Source organism: Elephas maximus, chromosome 3, assembly GCF_024166365.1.
Source record: "Elephas maximus indicus isolate mEleMax1 chromosome 3, mEleMax1 primary haplotype, whole genome shotgun sequence".
In the NCBI taxonomy this organism is placed as follows: Eukaryota; Metazoa; Chordata; class Mammalia; order Proboscidea; family Elephantidae; genus Elephas; species Elephas maximus.
Window position 1 is genome coordinate 71,921,170 of NC_064821.1, and position 22,435 is coordinate 71,943,604.

The 22,435-nt window shown below is 38.9% G+C and overlaps 1 protein-coding gene across 20 annotated transcripts in view; it reads right to left on the bottom strand.

The window, feature by feature from the left end:
- PUM1 (pumilio RNA binding family member 1) overlaps window positions 1-22,435 on the bottom strand; it is a 157,507-nt gene that overhangs the window by 59,798 nt on the left and 75,274 nt on the right. For 18 of the 20 annotated variants that reach the window (XM_049878540.1, XM_049878528.1, XM_049878539.1 and 15 more), the window contains 2 exons: window positions 9,919-10,085; window positions 7,699-7,969 (listed from right to left, as the gene is read on the bottom strand). The exons of the other annotated variants lie outside the window; for them this stretch is intronic. In XM_049878540.1, coding sequence (XP_049734497.1) covers window positions 7,699-7,969; window positions 9,919-10,085 — 438 coding nt within the window. The remainder of the gene's footprint in view (window positions 1-7,698; window positions 7,970-9,918; window positions 10,086-22,435) is intronic. 20 annotated transcript variants of the gene reach the window in all.

Here is a 22,435-nt window from a genome sequence, read left to right on the forward strand (position 1 = left end):
GGAACAGACCATCAATTACTCATATGCAAGTTCAAGCTGAAACTGAAGAAAATCAGAGCAAGTCCACGAGAGCCAAGATATGACCTTAAGTATAATCCACCTGAATTTAGAGACTATCTCAAGAATAGATTTGACGCATTGAACACTAGTGACTGAAGACCGAAAGAGTTGTGGGATGATATCAAGGACATCACCCATGAAGAAAGCAGGAGGTCACTGAAAAGACAGGAAAGAAAGAAAAGACCAAGACGAATGTCAGAGGAGACTCTGAAATTTGCTCTTGAGCGTCAAGCAGCTAAAGCAAAGGGAAGAATTGATGAAGTAAAAGAACTGAAGATTTCAAAGGGCCACTCAAGAAGACAAAGAAAAGTATTATAATGACATGTGCAAAGAGCTGGAGATGGAAAACCAAAAGGGAAGAACACGCTCGGCGTTTCTCAAGCTGAAAGAACTGAAGAAAAAATTCAAGCCTCGAGTTGGAATAGTGAAGGATTCCATGGGGAAAATATTAAACAACGCAGGAAGCATCAAAAGAAGATGGAAGGAATACACAGAGTCATTATACCAAAAAGAATTAGTCGATATTCAACCATTTCAAGAGGTGGCATATGATCAGGAACTGATGGTACTGAAGGAAGAAGTCCAAGCTGCTCTGAAGGCACTGGTGAAAAACAAGGCTCCGGGAATTGATGGAATATCAATTGAGATGTTTCAACAAATGGATGCAGCACTGGAGGTGCTCATTCGTCTATGCCAAGAAATATGGAAGACAGCTTCCTGGCCAACTGACTGCAAGAGATCCATATTAATGCCTATTCCCAAGAAAGGTGATCCAACCGAATGTGGAAATTAGAGAACAATATCATTAATATCACACACAAGCAAAATTTTGCTGAAGATCATTCAAAAACGGATGCAGCAGTACATCAACCGGGAACTGCCAGAAATTCAGGCCGGTTTTAGAAAAGGACTTGGAATCAGGGATATCATTGCTGATGTCAGGTGGATCCTGGCTGAAAGCAGAGAATACCAGAAGGACGTTTACCTGTGTTTTATTGACTACGCAAAGGCATTCGACTGTGTGGATCATAATAAACTATGGATAACCTTGTGAAGAATGGGAATTCCAGAACACTTAACTGTGCTCATGAGGAACCTTTACATAGATTAAGAGGCAGTTGTTTGGACAGAACAAGGGGATACTGATTGGTTTAAAGTCAGGAACGGTATGCGTCAGGGTTGTATTCTTTCACCATACCTATTTAATCTGTATGCTGAACAAATAATAAGATAAGCTGGACTATACGAAGAACGGGGCATCAGGATTGGAGGAAGACTCATTAACAACCTACATTATGCTGATGACACAACCTTGCTTGCTGAAAGTGAAGAGGACTTGAAGCACTTACTAATGAAGATCAAAGACCACAGCCTTCAGTATGGATTACACCTCAACATAAAGAAAACAAAAATCCTCACAATTGGACCAATGAGCAACATCATGATAAACAGAGAAAAGACTAAAGTTGTCAAGAATTTCATCTTACTTGGATCCACAGTCAACAGCCATGGAAGCAGCAGTCAAGAAATCAAAAGATGTGTTGCATTGGGTAAATATGCTGCAAAGGACCTCTTCAAAGTGTTGAAGGGCAAAGATGTCACCCTAAAGACTAATGTGCACCTGACCCAAGCCATGGCATTATCAATCACGTTACATGCATGTGAAAGCTGGACTATGAATAAGGAAGACCAAAAAAGAGTTGGCGCCTTTGAATTGTGGTGTTGGCGAAGAATACTGAATATACCTTGGACTGCCAAAAGAATGAACAAGTCTGTCTTAGAAGAAGTGCGGCCAGAATGCTCCTTAGAGGCTAGGATGGCGAGACTGCGTACTTTGGACATGTTGTCAGGAGGGATCAGTCCCTGGAGAAGGACATCATGCTTGGCAGAGTACAGGGTCAGTGGAAAGAGGAAGACCCTCAAGGAAGTGAATTGACACAGTGGCTGCAACAATGAGCTCAAGCATAACAACGATTGCAAGGATGGCACAGGACTGGGCAGTGTTTCGTTCTGTTATGCATAGGGTCGCTATGAGTGGGACCTGACTCGATGGCACCTAACAACAACAACAACATACACTACACTGATAGAATAATTTTCTCCTCACTTGTAAATAATAAAAAAAAAACAAGAATATTTAATACCTACATTAAAACTATGCACACACTTGACCTTTACAAAAATAACAATGACTACCACACCTTTAAAACCAATTCATGTCAACTACCTCTCCTATCTGACTAAGCTGTGAAGTAAACTATGATTTTCAGTGTATTTGTTAAAACTCATGCTAATAGATGAGAATTTTAGAACAACAACATACAATTATTTTTAAAACATGCTACTGTGGAATATTTTTAAATGAACTGAATTCAAAATAAAAAACAAAAAAAGCCCGTTGCTGCTGAGTCGATTCTGACTCATAACAACCCTATAGGACAGAGTAAACTACACCATAGAGTTTCCAAGGAACAGCTGATGGATTCAAACTGCTAAACTTCTGGTTAGCAGCCAAGCTCTTAATCACTATGCCATGAACATTAACAATTAATCTGATTAAATGTATATTGATATAATCCTTCTGCTGGTTTCTGCTACATACAAATGAAATATAAAGAAACCTAGCGATAATTTTCTAAAATATATTTAGGCAAATGTAAACAGACAATTGTATACCCCTTTGTAAAAATAAGAAATATTGCTCAAGTATCATAACACAAAATAGTATGAACACATTATGCATGAACTTTATGCTGTGGCTTTCCAAAATCAAGAAGACAATGAGGAAAAAGCAAGAAGGGGAGAACACTTTACAGAGGCATCCATTAGTATTCCAAGCTGTCAAAATGCCCTAAATTAGAGATTCTTAACCTAAGATCTTTGTCCTTGGACAAGGAAAACTGCATCTTTATTTTCACTAATATCTCTAGCTGAAGTTTAACCCGTTCTTCAATTCTGACTGTAGGCAAGAAACCACATTAACAATATACCTGAGACTTTTTCACCAGCAGAAATCATATATTTTCGTTGTCACTTTACAATTGTTATAGACATCTCAAAATCTTGTTATGCTCATTATAATAGCTAGTATTAAAAAAAAAAGACCCAAAATCATTGCTGTCAAGTCGATTACGACTCATAGCGACCCCTACTGCTATTTCATGCATCATACAAGGAAGCAAATACATAATAAAGCTTGTGTTTTAATATTTTGATAACTTTTTTTATATAATTAGTTCCCTTTATAATCCTACTTTATACTATGCTTTTTAAAATATTAATCTGAGAAGCAGTCTAAAGGGTTCACCTATCTGCTGAAGTTGTTCATAGCACAAAAACTCTTAAGAATCCCTGCTATAAACCAACTTAAAAGGGTCAAGTTCAGAATGATGAACAGCAACTAGACAGTAATTAACTATCCCAAACCCAAAGTATCCCAACTACCATTAAATCTGCAATGAACTAATGAAAATTCTCTTTCCTATTTTCATGCTGCTCCATATTGACTATCTCACTATAAGCTGATATTGACAGTTTTATGAAACCAGCTTATGACACCAAATCAAAGTCCTGATTGAAGGGAAATAGGACACAAAAAGGAATTTTTTGCACAGCAGGTTGCCTCAAAATAAATAAATAAATAAAGCTACCCTACCAGTTGCAACAAAAAAACTGAAAATTAAGAAAAACAATAGCCACAATTAGATCTCTGGTTCAACCATCACAATACTTAGATCTGTCTGAGACACATACCTGGCTCTCAAGGCCTTCACTGACCTGGACTCAATTACCAAATGCACCTATTTCCTTGTCATCCTCTATACTCAGCCTCTATTCTAGTCAGCCTATGACCATACCAGCCTGTTCTCTTGCCTGCAGCAATACACAGTCCATCTGTCCTTGCAACCTTGGGTCCTCATTGAGCCATCCCCTTCTCTGACAGCATTCCTGACAATCCAATTTAGCATATAATTTCTCAGCTGTTTTACAATTGTTTCATGTATGACAGTCTTACCTTGAGCACTAGCTCTGATCAGTATGGGCAGAACCCATAGCTCCTGGAAAGGCACAATAAATAGTCAACAGTTAACTAATTAATATGGGTTTAAAAAAAAAAACAAACCCCAATTACCGCTGAGTCAATTCCGACTCATGGCAACAACCCCATGTGTTACAAAGTAGAACTGCTCCATGAGGTTTTCTTGGCTGTAATCTTTATGGAAGCAGATCGTCAAGGCTTTCTTCTGTAGTACTGCGGGGGAGATCTGGGCCACCAACCTTTAGGTTAGTAGTCCAGCACAAACTGTGTGCATAACCTAGTGATTGGGAAATGTTTAAAACTGCTACAAAACTAACACTCAGCGCAAAAAAATTAAACCATGATAATTAAGTCATTTCTCCTTAAAAATGTCTTGTCATTGCCTATAAGACATCACACATGCTTAGTAAGACAGACAACACTGTCTATTCACCCTTGCTAGTCCCTTTCTTCAATCTAAATTATCACCCAAGCTGACCGTTTCTAGACTATCTATTGAACACATACCTGTTAATTTCCAGTTTCAGGCTTATAGTTTTAACTATTTCTTCCACTAGAATTTTCATTCTTTTCCTGGTATAAACAAGCCTTTCAAAGCACTGTTCAAGACCCATATCCCTCCATAAGTCATTCCTTCCCCAGAGAACGCTTCTCTAAGTTCCTACAACATGGACACAAATGGTCTCGTTACTTGTCATTGGTTGCTTCCTCTACACTACTTAAATGACCAAATGAGTCACGGTGACTGACTGAGAGTCACTCAAGAAAGAAAGCCTGTTCTATTCATGAAAGACAGGTTTGGCTATAGATGAAAACAAAAAGATGTGAACAGAAGGTTGTAATTTACAGTCCACATATATACAAAATTGGGCATCAAAAGTAATATGTTTGCTTTTCTGATTAAGAGGGGCCCATGGCTTTTTATTAGATGGCAAGAGAGGGCTATGACTCTAAAAAGGTTAAGTATTGATCCAGGAGGTAAACTTCCCTGATAATTTACAGGCAGAGTTATTTGTATATGAGGCATAAGCTAGTGCATTATTTCTAAATGATCAGCATATTAAAATACATGCTAGGCCTCAAAAAGTGGCCTCAAGATCTCTGAGAAGGCTAGTTTCAAATTGTAATTTGGGGAAGTATGTTAAATACAAGGAATAATTTGAGGTATTATAATTAAGAAAGGGGAAAACTTGGTCTCCTAAAGCAATGCAGAGGACACAGTGGGGATAAGGGTCAGTCTTTGTTCTCAAGAAGCTTACGATCTAGCAACAGCTATTGGACAAGCTATCATAACATAGGGAGATCATGGTAATTCAAAGGAGTTCAAAGGAGACAGACATTGTAACTTCTTAGTTTGGAGATAAAGAAAGTTATGGCACTGGACTTTGAAGAATAAGGAAGATTTAAATTAGTAGAAATGGGAAAGGAAAATGAAATATGACCACAATCCAAAGGATAAGAAAAATTGGAGGGATAAAATATAAGAACAGAGCACCCATTACCAGTAGAAAAGGGCTCCTACCTACTTCATAACTACTGGCTTCTATGCAAGAGTCTCTGAGAGGTTAAGAGTCTTGTAGAAACTTAAGAGTCTTGGGCGAATGGTTCCCAGACATGCTATTAGGGACCCCAGCACAAGAATGTACACAACAATCTACTTAGAAAAGCAAGACTTATGGGTCCACAGGACAAAATTAAAATGATCACATAATAAAACATTAGTATATCTGGGTAACAATGCCCCTATATTGCTGCAACTAAGGCACATATGGGAAGCCAGGACCCAACAATAGTTTAACAAACACATTCAACGACTGCTGAAATGGGATATGGGGTAAAGGCATGTCTATCTTTGGGTGATACCTTTGATGTAATCATACTAACTACTTTTGGGTATACAAAAGTACATCTCTGTTCAAGCCCTAATTATTCAGCCTCTAAAAAATCATAAAATTATTTTGAAACCAGAGATCAGTGTGCCGATCCCAGCTCCAATTATGAAGTAAAGAACAATTAAACAAAAGAGAATCAGAATTCTGTTCAGAAAAGGTTGCTGACTTCTAAAGTAACATAGTAAGACGAGCAGGTTAGATTGGGAATGGAAATTAAGAACCAAAAATGGCCAGAGCTCTAAGAGTTGCCAGACACTGTCAGACCAAAAGAAACCATAAAAGAGAATTTAAATAAAACTTGAGATAACTAGGTTAGAGGGTCCTGATTAGGAATAGCCTAAACTCAGACATCTGAGTTTATATTAGTATCCTAAGCTGGACAAGTTGAAATCTATACAGTAGTCATGTGTCCCTATACTGACTGACATAGTGCAAAAATCATGAAGCCTAATATATCTTCAGCACCTGAAGTAATTTCTGGCTTCACTTTAAAACTGTTGTCTTGAGGGTTCACTGTGAAAAGGGTTATAACAGTGGAAGAAGACTATGTTTCTGACAGGGAAGGGGGAAAAAAAGGTCAATTCTTATGAGGAGGGGGGACGAGTCCACTGGAAACTACAGAGCGAATAGCGCATACTTTTACTTTACTCTCTTTGGAAAAAGAATTAAACCTGAGCAATGTATCTATCTGAGACTCATCTGCTATGAGCACATTCACACCATCCGTTAAAAGTTTCTTTTTGTAGACTTCAAATCTTAACTTTGTTATCCAGCTGTCCATCAATCAAAATTCATTTAATATCAGCTATTTATGACAAAAACCAAAAAGGTACAACTCATCTCCAAAGACCATAAACTAATTTCCCCATAGAGAATTTTCCTTCAAAATGAAATGCTTTCAAATCTTCTAAATTTCAAAATGAGTTTCTAACCTTTCAAACCTAGAAGTTTATATTTATCTTCTAGTCCAATACTAAGGATTATCAGAAATTCATGGCCCATGAAACTGCTTCTAATGCCAAGGCAAAACTTATGATACTGAACAAGCTCTGGAAACTATCTGTCCCTTTTACATAATCCAGACAGATGATTTTCCTTTCAAATATATTAAACAGAAGGATCCATAAACCCCAGAGTTAAGTGTCCTATGCTTTCATAAATAGAAGGCACACATACAAAACATTCCAGGAACTTCTGAATAAAAGAAGTAATTTGTGTTTTTTTCCCCCCATCACATTCTAGCCCTTTTGAAGGGGGCACATCTGTTATCCACAGTAACTCATTTAATGAAGTCACGATCAATAGGATGGCCTTAAACTGCACTCCTGACAGTGATAATTAACAGAGAGTTCACTATTTTTTAAAACAAACAAAAAGGCATCACAATCACATTATCTTCAGAGAGGTTAATTTAGCATCCAAGAGGGCTGTGTTACAACAGGTAACACCATCTCCTTCGTTCCCAAGGCCCTGAGGAGAGAGACGAGCCAAAGGAAGTGCATGGAGAGCAGGGGAGTCTCTTGCCAGTAACCCCAGCACAGGAACCAATTTCTTGAAGGGAAAGACACAGAGGTCTCGTGAATCCATATCAAAGTTGGGCTACTGATAGTCTAAAATAATGCCGCCCCCTTCCCCCCATTTTTAGGTACTTGAATAATGTGCTGGTTGGAGGGAGAGTAAAGAAGGTGACAGAGACACACACAGTACCTGTTGTTGAGAATTGTAGTCAAAAAGTCCCACAGTTGCTGCTGCTGAGTCCACAGGTACCTGCGTGCCTGAATAATCAAACTGAAGAGGCTCCATGCCCACATGTTCCATGGGGTCCAAGGGGACACTCTGGGACTCCATGTTGGAGAAATCCTCCACAGGCTTGGCACCATTGGTGCTGGTCAGCTGGGCTAAGCCCTCAGAACCATTCTGGTTTGGACCCAGAAGATCCACTTCATTAGCAGAGTTCTGGCAATTACCAGGGGTACGGCTAAACAGAGAAAGTAAAGGGCATTAAACCTTATTTTGAGTGGGGAGGGACACTACAGCAACCCAAGTTAAGGACAATGTTCTTGATATAGCTCATTATCAATAGTACTTAAAAGTATTTCTACAAAATAACCAGAGACCCTCTGGGTGCTTACAGTGTGAAATCCTCTAAAATGATCCTTCTATTGCTTGCCTTCCCATCACAATCCACCCCTTAAATATATCTTAACTGCTATTAATTATAATCCCTTTAACCAAAGCGTCTAGGTTTAGATGGACTGAAAAAAAAAAAAAAAAACACTGCCCGTGCCATCCATGAAAACAGAGATCCCAAAATTTAGGCAGCAAAATATGCTCCCCAAAAGCAACATCTACCCTTTAAAAATAGAGCCAATGGAAAAAGTAGTTTTCTACGGGAAAATTCCACATCTGAGAATGATTCAAATAAATTTCTTATGTATTATCTTGGTACTATTGACCGGTGATAGAACTGTCTCCCCTTCCAAGAAACTAGAAGAAGCAGACAATTTCAAAATCTTCCGAAGTAAATTCATTATCAAGGATATGCCCCTGCTTAGGAAACCATTCTAAAATGTAAAAGTAATATAAGACTATAATTTATCATCCAAACAAGGACCCTCCTAAAAGTGAAAAGGGGCACAAATAATAATCATGCAGGGACAAAGGCCCAAACAAGGACTATCTTGAGTAACCTAGGGCATATGGCACCCAGCATAAAAGGATCCCAAGGCTATATGATCTCAAGTCAGACTAATGTTATGTTCTAGTAAGGGGTGTACCCTGTGACTATATTCCATGCCCTTAAAGAAATCCTGTAGCTGGTACAATTTAGAAGTATTCTTGTATTTTTACACACACGCGTGCGCGCATGTGCGCGTGTGAACACACACACAAAAACAACCTGCCCCAGTAAAGTCCAATACCGCCAGACATTGCTACAGACTGATTGAGATTCAGGGTGAATGAAGAGGCAACCTGTAGGTAATTACACCTGAGGTAATTGTTTATTACTCTATTCCTCAAATTTTCTTCCATTACACTTACAAAATATAAAAATTAGATTAAGAATACTGAACAACTAAAAGTTGTTCTGCAAACAATGGTTCAAAATACATTTTAATTTTGGCTTTGGTAGATACTAAGACAAGGTATACATGCTTATGTGCGTACATACGTGCACATCAGCTATAGACTAACCCTTAAATTATTCAAAAATAAATTCCCTACCTGTAAACCATTAATCAAGGATTTTTATAGATTTTTTAAAATTATATACCATAACTAAAAATTGTTTATATAACTGAATATTTGCCAACTGTGGAAGACAAATATACAGTATTATTTTAATACACTGTATATTATAACGTAAAATCCACAAACCAATCATAACCAGAGGTGGGATGGAGGGCATCCATAGAAGGGATATGATTAGGAACAAGTCAATTAACCTGCATCTCTGGTTAGTTAAAATGAGGAAAATGATACCTGATCCACCAACGACAAAAGGAGCTTACGAGACTCAAATGCACAAGTTTTCAACGTTTCTCCCTCTACTCTAACACTCTAGAGGGATAGGACACACTTCTATTAATAACCATGGCTCTCTAATATAGTGATTTGGAAGGCACTCATGCCCAGGTGATTCTGATATTTGAGAATCAATGAAATGATTTTTCTGGAATCTGCAAATTCTAGAGCTCTATACAAATGCAAAAGCTACTGTTTTAGCAAAGTGTGAGGCATTGACAACTCTTAAAAAAATTCAAGCCTACCAGTTAATTTACAATCTTTGTGGTATGGACGACGCTAAACCCAATTCTTAAAAAGAAGTATGGGGGAGGAGGGCAGGAGAGCTAAAAACAAAACTAAGTCAAAACAAACAAACACCCATAGCCCCAATTCAAAAATCAAAGTGTAAAACATACAAACCTAAAATCTTTGACGTCTGCGTCAATCCCATTCTGCACTGGTAAACCATTGGTCTTGTCCATCACATCACCCTCCTCCTTCAAATCTCCTAGCTTATCTCCATCAAACGTACCCTTGTTCTTCTTTTCACCTTTGTCGTTTTCATCACTGTCTGCATCCCTTGGGCCCTGTTTAAAAAATAGCTTCAGCTTCACTAATCATCATCAACTAATTAACAGTGGGCAACCACTGTGGACACCAGACTACACTAGCTGCTAATGAGAACAGGATAGGGTTTCTGTTCTTTCAGACATTACAATCTAATTAACAGACAACACAGAGGCAGGAACACTGCAGAAAATCTTGCCAAATGGGGAAGACAAAGACATACATTTATGTTACAAGCATTTAGGACAGTCTTATCATACCCAATGTTCCACCGCCCCATTTTTTTCTTTTCTACCCAAAGCCTAGACACAACTTTATACCTCTTAGTCTCATTTCTCTACCCTCAAATCTAACTTTGTGTAATAGCAAGAATCCTAGTAAGCCTCAGGTATGGCAGCTATTAGTACAGAGAGAAACTGTTAAACGTGCAAAAATAATTTCCTGCTTTTCTACTGTCCTATGTAAAGCCCTCCCTTACTTCCAAATATTGAGCAAAGTGGAGTCTAAATCATTTCAACTCAATTATTCTGTTCTTTACCTTGGGATATATGCCCTGCCAGTTGGCAGTACTACCACCACCCCAACTGGATCCTGTCTCACTGATAACTGTATTAACAATTCAGTAACTCCTTAATTCTAATTGTTTTTAATCCTTCAAAACAAATAAAATCCAACTGTGAAATTCTTGCACCAAGATGGTCAATTTATCCGCTGCCTTCTACTACCTGCCTATCCCATGCCACATTATTCTTGACACTTATGTGGGAGTATGTTAAGTGAAATATTGGTGCGACAATTTATTTTTGAAGTGTTAAAGCTTAAAACCATAGTTTAAAACACTGGGCCTAAATGAACTGATGCACTGCCGGACACGTTTATGTCCTGTCTTCTAAGGAAATGAAGCCTGTCTCCTCTTACAATGTCCTAGGTTAATCCCTGACATATAAAGCAAATGTGTCTACACTTCCCAAAAGAAAAAAGATTTAGTTTGGTGACTTGACATGATACAAAATCCTTGCAGAAACTTATCAAAGGGTAAGTAACCTTTGCTTTTATAAAGCTTGCTTGTCCCCACCACTAACTCCTGGTATAAGGAAGAAACGAAAACACGTGGACTAAATTAGAACTGCTAATGCAAGATGCAATCAGTAAATGGTGAGAGCTGCTCCACAGCATTCCAGTCACCACAACCCAACTTCAGTGGGAGGAAAGCAATAATGAAGGCCAGAGCAGCAGCCTCGCTGTGAACAGACTGACTGTGGGCAGGCCTGAGGATGCAAAAGCAACAGATGCTCTCAGAGTAGCTCTTGGAGATTACTGGCCCAGAAAAGGTGACTCATGAACCTCGCCATTCTTAAACCTCTTCCACTGATAGTTCAGTGCCAGTTTTACTTTTCAAGTCATTCTCTGTTCAAATGTGGGACAGAAGAAAGAGATCATAGCTAATATGAAAAAGGAACTCATATGAGAAGGAACTTAGGAAGGATATACAACTCAGCTTCATATGGCATCAAGATGGTAAATCACAGCCTTGGAAGACATCAAAATGTGATATTCCTTAAAGTATGAGATTGTTACTGGCTCAAAAGGAGTGAATGATAGCCAATTAAGCACCACACTGAGATCCAAAAGTGGATGTGGAAATACAACAGCGTTCTAAAGTCAAAATATCCAGAGGCAACAGCTCCCCCCATCCTGCAAAGGTAAAAAAAAGACAGAAGTTACGTATTCATTTTCAAGAATAATAAAAAAAAAAATACACAGCACTAAATACAGTGCCTGACAGTCATGACCAAAAAATTCTGCCAAACTGAACTACTAAAATAAGACGGACCCTCCCCTTCTCATTATGTTACGATAAGCGTTCAGAAGGGAGTAATATGCTCTAGATGACAAAACTTCTACCTGAATTATAAAACCACTACTTTCTGTTCCAAAAGGGTATTACACGAATCATCCCACCACCAAGCCTAAGTAATCTTGCCCAGAAGCCAACAAATCAAATCACTGGCTCAGGAGGAACAGCTCGCCTCTAATTTCGCACTAGGAGCTCAAAAGGACTGCAGACAATAAGGGGAAAAAATAGGATAAAGAAGTATTAAGTTTCACCAACAAGCAAGAAGACTGGTGGCAAAGAAAACTCACAAGCCAATCCTCACTCTAAATTATCTTTCCCTAGTGACCCTTTAAAAGGACTTAACTGAGAACTTGCTCGGCTCATCTACAAGCCAACTGCTTTGGACTGAAAAGTTAGTCACCGTTAGCTTCACTCCCAATTATACTGCTATGGGCTGATTTTAAAATATTTCTCTGGGATTGGGATAAGATCCAATACTTGTACAGTTCATTCATAGCAAATATTCCTATCTGGTTTTCCCCTCAGAATAAGCTACTTAGTACCTTAGCAGAATAGTAGGCACATTCTACTGAGGGTGAGGGACCCAAAGGAGACTTCTATTCATGAAGTCGTACATTTATGATCTGTGCACTTAGGCTGAGTTCTCTAGATAAGCAAAACCAGTGAAGTGCATGTATAAACATGTACATACATATGGATGTGTGTATATATATATGTGTGTGTACACATATATACATACATATATACAGGTGTGTGTATATATATTGACGGCAGTGGTGTATATATGTGTATATATATATATATATATATATATATATACATACACACACATTTATGAGAAATGCTGGTGGCACACTGGTTGAGAGCTATGGCTGCTAACCAAAAGGTCAGCAGTTCAAATCCACCACGCACCCCTTGGAAACCCTATGGGGCAGTTCTACTCTGTCCTGTAGTGTCACTATGAGTCGGAATCAGCTTGACGGCAATGTGTTTGGTTTTTACATATATATACACACACACACTCACACACGTTATTGCTGTCATTAGGTGCCATCGAGTCAGTACTGACTCATAGTGACCCTATGTACAACAGAACAAAACACTGCCCAGTCCTGCACCATGTTCACAATCGTTGTTATGCTTGAGCTTGTTGTTGCAGCCATTGTGTCAATCCATCTCACTGAGGGTCTTCCTCTTTTTCCCTAACCCTGTACTTTACCAAGCATGATGTCCTTCTCCATGGACTGATCCCTCTTGACAATATGTCCAAAGTATGTGAGATGCAGTCTCACCATTCTTGCTTCTAAGGACCATTCTGGCTATATTTTTTTCCAGACAGATTTGTTTATTATTGTGGCAATCCATGGTATATTCAATATTCTTTGCCAACACCATAATTTAAAGGTGTCAAATCTTTTTCGGTCTTCCTTACTCATTGTCCGGCTTTCACATGCATATGAGGCGACTGAAAACATCATAGGTTAGGTCAGGCACACCTTAGTCTTCAGGGTGCTTTGAAGACATCTTTGCTTTTTCAAACTTTAAAGAGGTCTTTTGCAGCAGATTTGCCCAATACAATGCATCAATTGATTTCTTGACTGCTGCTTCCATGGGTGTTAATTGTGGATCAAAGTAAACTGAAATGCTTTAAAACTTCAATCTTTCCCCAATTAACATGATGTTGCTTACTGGTCTGGTTGTGTGAATTTTTGTTTTCTTTATGTTAAGGTGTAGCCCACACTGAAGGCTGTAGTCTTCGATCTTTATCAATAAGTGCTTCAAGTCCTCTTCACTTTCAGCAAGCAAGGTTGTATTATCTACATGACGGAGGTTGTTAATGAGTCTTCCTTCAATCCTGATGCCCTGGACTTCTTCATATAGTCCAGCTTCTCAGATTATTTGCTCAGCATACAGAATGAATAAGTATGGTGAAAGGATACAACCCTGATGCACACCTTTCCTGACTTTAAGCCACACAATGTCTCCTGCTCTGTTCGAACTGCCCTTGATCTATGCACAGGGTCCTCATGAGCACAATTAAGTGTTCTGGAATTCCCATTATTTAAAATGTTATCCATAATTTGTTATGATCCACACAGTTAAATGCCCTTGCATAGTCAATAAAACACAGGTAAATATTTTCCTGGTATTTTCTGCTTTCATCCAGGATCCATCTGACATCAGCAATGATATCCCTCAATTCATGTCTTCTTCTGAATCCAGCCTGAATTTCTGGCAGTTCCCTGTTGATGTACTGCTGTGGCTGCTTTTGAATGATCTTTAGCAAAATTTTACTTGCATGTGATATTAATGATATAAATGATTAAAAAAAAGATATTAATGATACTGGGCAATAATTTCTGCATTTGGTTGGATTACCTTTCTTGGGAATAGGCATAAATATGGACCTCTTCCAGTTGGTTGGCCAGGCAGCCGTCTTCCAAGTTTCTTGGCATAGCCGAGCAGGCACTTCCAGCACCGCATCCAATTGATGAAACATCTCCATTGGTACTCCACTGATTCCTGGAGCATTGTTTTTCACCAATGCCTTCAGTGCAGCTTGAACCTAACCCTTCAGTACCATCAGTTCCTGATCATATGCTACCTCCTGAAATGGTTGAACATCAACCGATTCTTCTTGGTATAGTGGCTCTATACGTATGCACACACAGAGATTTGTCTCAAGGAAATGGCTCACACAGTTGTAGAGGCTGGCAAATCCCAAGTCCGTGGGTCAGGCCATACTTGCCCTAACACGATGCAACTATCACATGTACAACCAAAAACACAGTAGCCCCATTTACATCTTATGTATTATAATAAGTAATGGAATAAGGGAGGGAAAAAAACAATGATATTTGCTGTGTGTGTGTGTGTGTATACATGTACATGTGTACACACACACATATATGCTGATAACAATTATAGTCTTCATCTCTGCCACTGTTCATGCAGTTCTGACTGATATTTAGAACTACCTTCTTCCACCACCCATTGTATATTCCCTTTACCCTCAGCAAGCACCTCAGCTAGTCATGGTTCTTTGCCTGGTGGGCCAAACTTTCATTCCTGAAGGGTCTGGGCCATTAGTAGTCATGTCGGAATTGCGTTGCGATACTTTTCCATCGACTTTAATCACAGGGCATGGTAGTACCAAAAGATGCCTTAAGGGAGCTCCCGTATTACAGATATACTCTTTTTTACCTGCATTATGCAACATCAATCCAATTTCCCCTTGGTAGTCAGGGTCAATCACACCAGCCAATACGGTAACTCCCTTCTTTGCCTGTTGATCCAGAGGTATGAGGAGCCCAAAGCAGCCAAGTGGCATTCTTAACTTCCAGTCCAATGGAAGCAGTGTGTGTCGCCAGATGGTAGCATTCCTCCCTTTGGAACTAAGATCTCTAGACCCGCAGAGCACAGGGTCATCGGGACAGGAAGCAGAAATTTTGTGCGTGAGTCACTAGGGGTAATACTAAGTGGTGCCACTTGCATTTCCACCCCTCAATTCCAGGAATCGTGAATCCTGGCTATGGGAGAAATAGCACCATATACTGGACACTGGTTTAAACCATATACAGCCTCCTGGAGAACACTGACCCAACCCTGCAAAGTGCTGCCACCTAGTATCAAATGTGTGATCACCCAGAGCCTCGCGTCTCACCAGTAGTTGATCTACTGGAAGTGATATTTTGCATATTTCTATTGCCACCCTATGCCATGGATTAGCAGCGCCCTCTTTACTACTGGAGGAAGAGTCATCAATTTTCTTTAAAACTAGTCAGACTTAAGAACCAATTTAGAAAATTGATCCTTACGATTTGGTTTCTCCAGAACCACTCCCAGTACCAAATGCCTTAGGCTGGTTTCTCTAAAGACACAAAACCAGTGGAATGAGTGAGTGACTGAGAGCGTGTGTGCGTGTGTGTGTGTGTGTGTGTGTGTGTGTATACGGAAGGAGACAGAGATTTATCTCAAGGAAAATGGCTCGTGGTTGTAGAGGCTGGCAAGTCCTAAGTCCATGGGTCAGGCATCGGGCTCGAGGCTTTTCCTGACTCATGTAGCTGTAGGGGATGACAAACCTAAGATTGGTAGGTCAGATGGTAGGCTGCTGGCTCACAGGTTGTGGAGGCCAACAGATCCCAAGATCTGCAGGCAAGATGACAGGCCACTGGCTCACAGGCTGCAGAGGCTGATGAATCCCAAGATCAGCAGGTAGCTGGCTCAAGTCCCAAGAACCAACTGATGATGGCAACCAGTCAAATAATTATAAGGCAGATGCCGGATCCAGAGCAAGCAAGCAAGCTTTGTCAGAACATCCATATATATTGGATGCAGGTCACACCTGAGGAAACTCCCCTTACAACTGACTGGATGATCACATCAGATCACATCATGGAGGATGACTACATTATTACATAACTGCCAAACTACATCATTATGTAACTGCGAACCACTGAGAATCATGGCCTCGTCAAGTTGACACACAACCTTAACCATCACAGGTACTTTTCTGTATATAGGTCATATTTCGATAGAAACTATTTAAAAGAAAAAAGCTCAGTAAATCAACAATGGCCCTTATTAAAAATTATTAACATGAAGTCTGGTTTCTGAATGACGACAAATGCATACATGGGAACCCATCCTATCAAAAGTGTTTCTGACTAAGAAACATTATAGTGTTATACGAAACAGGCAAATGTACACAGACCAAAGCTTATTAGTGATTACCAGGGATGGAAGGGAGAGGAAAAAGAGGATTCATTGCTTAGGGGGCACTGAGTTTCTGCTAATGGTGACAGAATAATTTCGAAAAGGATAGTGGTAGAAGTTGCACAACATGATGAATGTAAATCAATGTCACTGAATTATACACGGTCACTGAATTAATGTAAAAATTATTGAAATGGCAAAAGTTTTGTTATACTCTTACTACAATAAAAAAAATTGTTTTAAATAAAAGCTGAGTACTAAGTACACAAAGGTTCATTATACTACCCTTCTGTAAGTTTTAAATTCTGCATAATAAAAAAATTTTAATAAAATTTAAAAAAGAGACAACACATGGCTCAGGATCATAAAAATGGTCTCTTAGAGAAGTGAAGACCCTACAGAAAGAATAGGGGAATAAACAGGCTAAGCTTTATGGGTTTTAAAATGTTTTCAATATTTAAAATAAGGTATTATACCTATATGGTCTTTAAGAAAGTACTGACCAAGGAAGCACAGAACCTGCCTTCTACCTCCCTAGTCACAGGACCTTGAACAGGTCATTTAACCACTGAGTCTTAGTTTTCTCACCCATACAACAGGGGTGACTTCGGATAAAACAAGGCAGATATGAGTATTAATGAAATAATGCACGCACAAAAGTTAGGTAGAGTATAAAACATTTTATATAAATGTAATATTAGTAAAAGCTATGCACTGGGATATTTTTATTTAATACTATCTATGGTATCAGACTTAAAATATTAAATGCCTTAATCAAGCGGTATAACTCTCAAATACAAGTATAAAACCAATCTGGCCCTGTTAGAAGCACTGTCATTTTTACAATGCAGTGGCTGAGGTTGAGCATCACAATCTTTTTAAAATTTACAAGTGTCCGGACCCACCCCCAGTGATTCTCATCTAATTGGTTTACAGAGGCTCCTGCAAATGTTATAAAAAGCTTCTCCTCCAGTAACTCAGTTAAGCATCCACAGCTGAGTACTACTATAATTAAGTCCAATATAAGCACCACAAAGGCAGGAACAAAGTTTTGCTTTGTTTTTTATATATTACCTAGCACATAATAGTACTCAAAAAACATACTAACTGAATGAAAAAACAAAGAAATATTAATGGCATCTTTTTATTGTAGGCTTCCTTTAGATTAATGCTGGCTGTAGTTCTCAAATACAGGCTTCGGCAGTGAGTGCTCAAAATGCAGGTGGCCAAGAAAGTTCTCCAAAGGTTCTGGAGGTTCCAAATCTATACAAAGGTAGAGGAATGTGTTCTACTGCTAGATATCAACGAACTGGGAGAAGAGGAGACACAGGCAGAGAACCATGTATGACCGAGATCAGAGCCTATGCACTTATGACTCAGTCTCCTCCAAAGACTCACATAAAGGGAAGAATATTTCAGAGTAAATCTGTTACTTCTGAATGAAGTCAGAAGACTTAGAATTTCATTGCTCCTCTTATTGCAGTGGCCTTTACCACAAAGTTTCACGTGGCACAAATTACATTCAATGAGATTAGCAATTTTCCTCCCTTCCTTCTAAAAAGGAATAATTTTCGTCAGAAACCCTGGTGATGTATTGGTTAAGTGCTACAGCTGTTAACCAAGAGGTTGGCAGTTCAAATCCACCAGGCACTCCTTGGAAACTCTATGGGGCAGTTCTGCTCTGTCCTATAGGGTCACTATGAGTCGGAATCGACTTGACGGCAGTGGGTTGGGTTTGGTTTGGTTTTGGCTTGACACACTGAGTCCAGAAGCTGTAACACTGTTAAGTAAAACATTGGTTTCTCCTGCCCACACTTCTGTTTTTCACAACTGCCAAAAAACTGAAATGTCAAATTTCTTTAAATTTCAGCAGCTTCCATAATAAAAATTTTCAAATATTAAAAAATTAGTAAATGTGAAATTATTATTAGCTAGGTGAACTATTTTTATATTTGATATATTAAATAGGAACTTAACTCATAAATAAACCAGTAGCTGATAGTAGAAAGCAATATAGTTAAGCATTGAAATTAGACCAGAGTTTGCATTCAGGCCCCACCACTTCCCTCTAAGGCTCATTCTTCTCATCTATAAATTTATAGGGACAACAGTATTTACCTTAAAGGGTTGTTCCAAGGGTTAAATAAGGGAATTATGAAAATACAGTTCTTTAAAGACAAAAAAAGTTCTTAAAGGTACTTTATCTATTTTCGTATGTTTTCCCGTTGTCTTTTTCACAGAAACATCCACCATCACCTCTCCACCTCTCCAAGGCTTCAAAATTACTAGACATTTAATGTTTTTCTCCCAGGAATGAAATTTTTAAGGCTCCAACCATTAGATCTTTTGTTCCACTGATTTTTATGAGATAAGTGTACAGAAGCAAGTCACCAACAACTACTACATTTCATCCAATCTGAGACACCATTACAAGACATACCATTATTTTATATGCCACTAAAAGGAAAGTACCCGGTCCTGCACAGTTTTTGTTCTGTTGTGCACAGGGTCACTATGAGTTGGAACCGACTCGATGCCACCTAACAACAAAAAGAAAATACTGCCAACTAAACCATGACATACTATATCATTTAAAAGATGCATCCCAATTTCAAAATGCACAAAAGTGGTGGAAATGTACATTTTCGAAACAGTGTAAGATACCAGGCACTATGCATATGATAGGAGCCCTGGTGGCACAGTAGTTAAGAGCTTGACTGCTAACCAAAAGGTTGGCAGTTCGAATTCACCAGCCACTCCTTGGAAACCCTCTGGGCAGTTCTGCTCTGTCCTATAGGGTGGCTATGGGTCAGAATCAACTCATCGCAAGGAGGCAGTTCCACTCTACCCTACAGGTCGCTATAAGTCGGAATAGACTCAATGGCAACAGGTTTGGTTTTTGGTTATGTATATGACCATCGCCCAATTCCTTATATAGAAAAAGGTGAGAAGATTATTTCATTCCGCTGTGATAACTACCAGATCCAGGAGGAAGAGGAATGGTTGTTGTTACAGACATTAAGACAAAAAGAATGACTTCCCAAAAGTTTTTTTATTTTGTTTCCTTTTTTTAAAGTTTTTATCTAGTCAGTGTCTAAAGGCACTGAAAAGTAGAGCATCCAGACTTCTTGCTCAAGGGAAGCCTAATTTGAAGGGGCTCTGCCCTACAGACAAAATTTCTGAATTTGCTCTACAAGCTCTTGATAAATTAGTCTTCCAAAAAGATTATATCTTATAGCAGTGCTTACGAAACTTTAATGTGCATACAAATCACCTGGTAGTCATGTCAAAATTCAGACTGAGATTCAGTATTTATTACTCTGCATTTATTATAAGCTCCCGGGTGATATTGATTCCATTGGTCCGTTGACTTTGAGGAGCTTTTTCAAATATATTACATAGCCACACTAATTAGACTATTGCTGGGTTTTAATTATCTCCATTTTGCAGATGAGGAATTAATTCCAGTTGAGACTCAACTCCCTGACTTCTATCTGCATTACATTGTACAAAGTCTTTAAACAGAGTTAATTAAAGTATCACTGGTTACCTAAAAGAAACCCAGTGAAGGCTCGGGAAACATGTCATCAAGCTTTGTGACTCGAATGAATCGCTATGAGTTTGCATGCACCCTCCAGGTCAGAGAACGAGCCGTCTCTACAGAACAAGTAGAAAGGCCTTCCCAAGTTATTTTTTCTGAAAGATCTTTCTTCTGCAAGGTTAGAGTAGTTTTCACTTTAATTCAAGGATAGGGTGGTCTTCTCATTTTCCTAGGCACCATAAGCCAGCAAGGTGGAAGTTATGATCCATGTTTCTGACTGGCTAGGCTTCAACCTATTTGAAAAATACCAGCTGGTGTCCTGAAGACCAGTCACAGGCCCTCAGATGAGCACTTTCATGCAATCGCCTCAAAAACTACAGTTGTTACACCTGATTTTATCACCATCCTGAACCATGCTTGCTTAAAAAGCAACTGTTGGATTCTAGGAATAAATAAAATAAAGGATATAAAAAGCAAATACCAAAAAAAGCTTGACTCTGATTTGACTAGTATTCAGAGTCTTCTTACTATCCTGAAAACTGCTACCCTGAGGTTTATGATTCATATGAGGAATACTACCAAAAATTTGCAGAAAGTTCTAGGAATACAATGTTGTTGTTAGATTCTTCTTGTCAGCCTGAAAGAATTCTTATCATAGACCTCAAAACATTAAGCTGAGACCAGTTGTACAATCAAATAAACTCAAAAAAGTTAGACAGTTAAATGCCCTCATTCAAGCTATAATCAGGAAACAACCTCACTGAAAAGGGAAAACCGCTATAGATGAGTAAAGTACTTTAGTTCTGAAGAGCCTATAATCAGAGGCTGGATTATCTGTTCTCAGTATCTGAGAAAGGCCCCTTATACTTTCTTCAAGGGCTATACTCACTTTTCCATCAGAGTGATGTCTTCAGCTCTCAGGAATAAAATGGGGCTCCTCTGTGTCTTCCTGGAGACAATGTTGGTACAGCCCCTCAAAATGTAAAAACAACTGGGTGCTCTGACCCACAAACTACCAAGTACTATTCTTTAGAAGAATTATCTACAAGAAGCAAACATTCTGTCTTACTTTGCCTCTGAATTCAACCCTTTGATCGACAGGTCAGATTTAAAGGGGAAAAAAATCACCTTTTTCATGAAGATGAATACCCTGACAACCATAAATTGATTAATGTTTCCATAATGAGAGCTTTTGTCAGTTTCCATCCTAACCAACAGGCAGAGCAAAGCTAGAAGGATAAACAGGAGATCAGCGGAATATAACCATAAGGTTGATAAAGCAGTTCTCTGATCCTCAGCCCTGCGTCCACCAGATAACTGGATATGCCAACATGGTGGCCTGATGTCACTGATCAACTCTCCTGTATCACCCTATAGATACAATGTAAGTCAAAATATGGGATAATATTTCATTAACCACAACTTTCCTTCTCAGAAGAAGCTGGAACACGGATTTGGGAATTTTTAATTTATCTTTACACAAACCTGAGAAGTTCAGTAAATTATCTGACTGGTAACAAACCAGTTGCCATCAAGTCAATTCCGACTCATGGCGATCCCGTGTGTGTGTCAGAGTAGAATTGTGCTCCATAGGGTTTTCAATGGCTGATTTTTCAGAGGTCTATTACCATGCCTTTCTTCCAAGGCGTACTGCTGGGTGGACTCAAACCTCCTACCTTTCGGTTAGCAGCCAAGTGCATTAATCATTTACACCTTTCTGACTCATCTATCCTGAGGTCTCAACCTTCTCTGGTCACAATACCGTAAAAGAGCTAAAAATCACCAGTCTCCCAAAATAACTAAGGCCGGTACCCACCTTTATGAAAACAAATATAAGACACTGAACCCAAAAGATACAGATTTCGTCATAAAAATATTCTTCTAATCATGTTTAAAAAAAAAAAAGACGGGGAAAGACGTCAATGCCAGGGTTTTATCTTTTTCCTAATTCCAATTATTTTCCTGCCTCCTACCAAATTCATAGTAACCCAGGCACATGCCATCTAGCTAATGTCCAAGAATTAGAAACTGGTCACACACGATAGAGAATTCATAGCCAGAGTCATGCAGGCTCCAGTTCACCACAGTAGCAGCTTATTAATGTGTGGCACTGATTTCGATCCTACAGCTATGAGCAGCAATTAGAAGGTAGCACTTCCTCAGAGAACTGTACATTCATGAGATAAGGAAAGTGTGGAGACAGAAAAACAGGTAAGCTGGGGGTAAGATTTTAAAAAAGAGAGAAGTAACTCCGT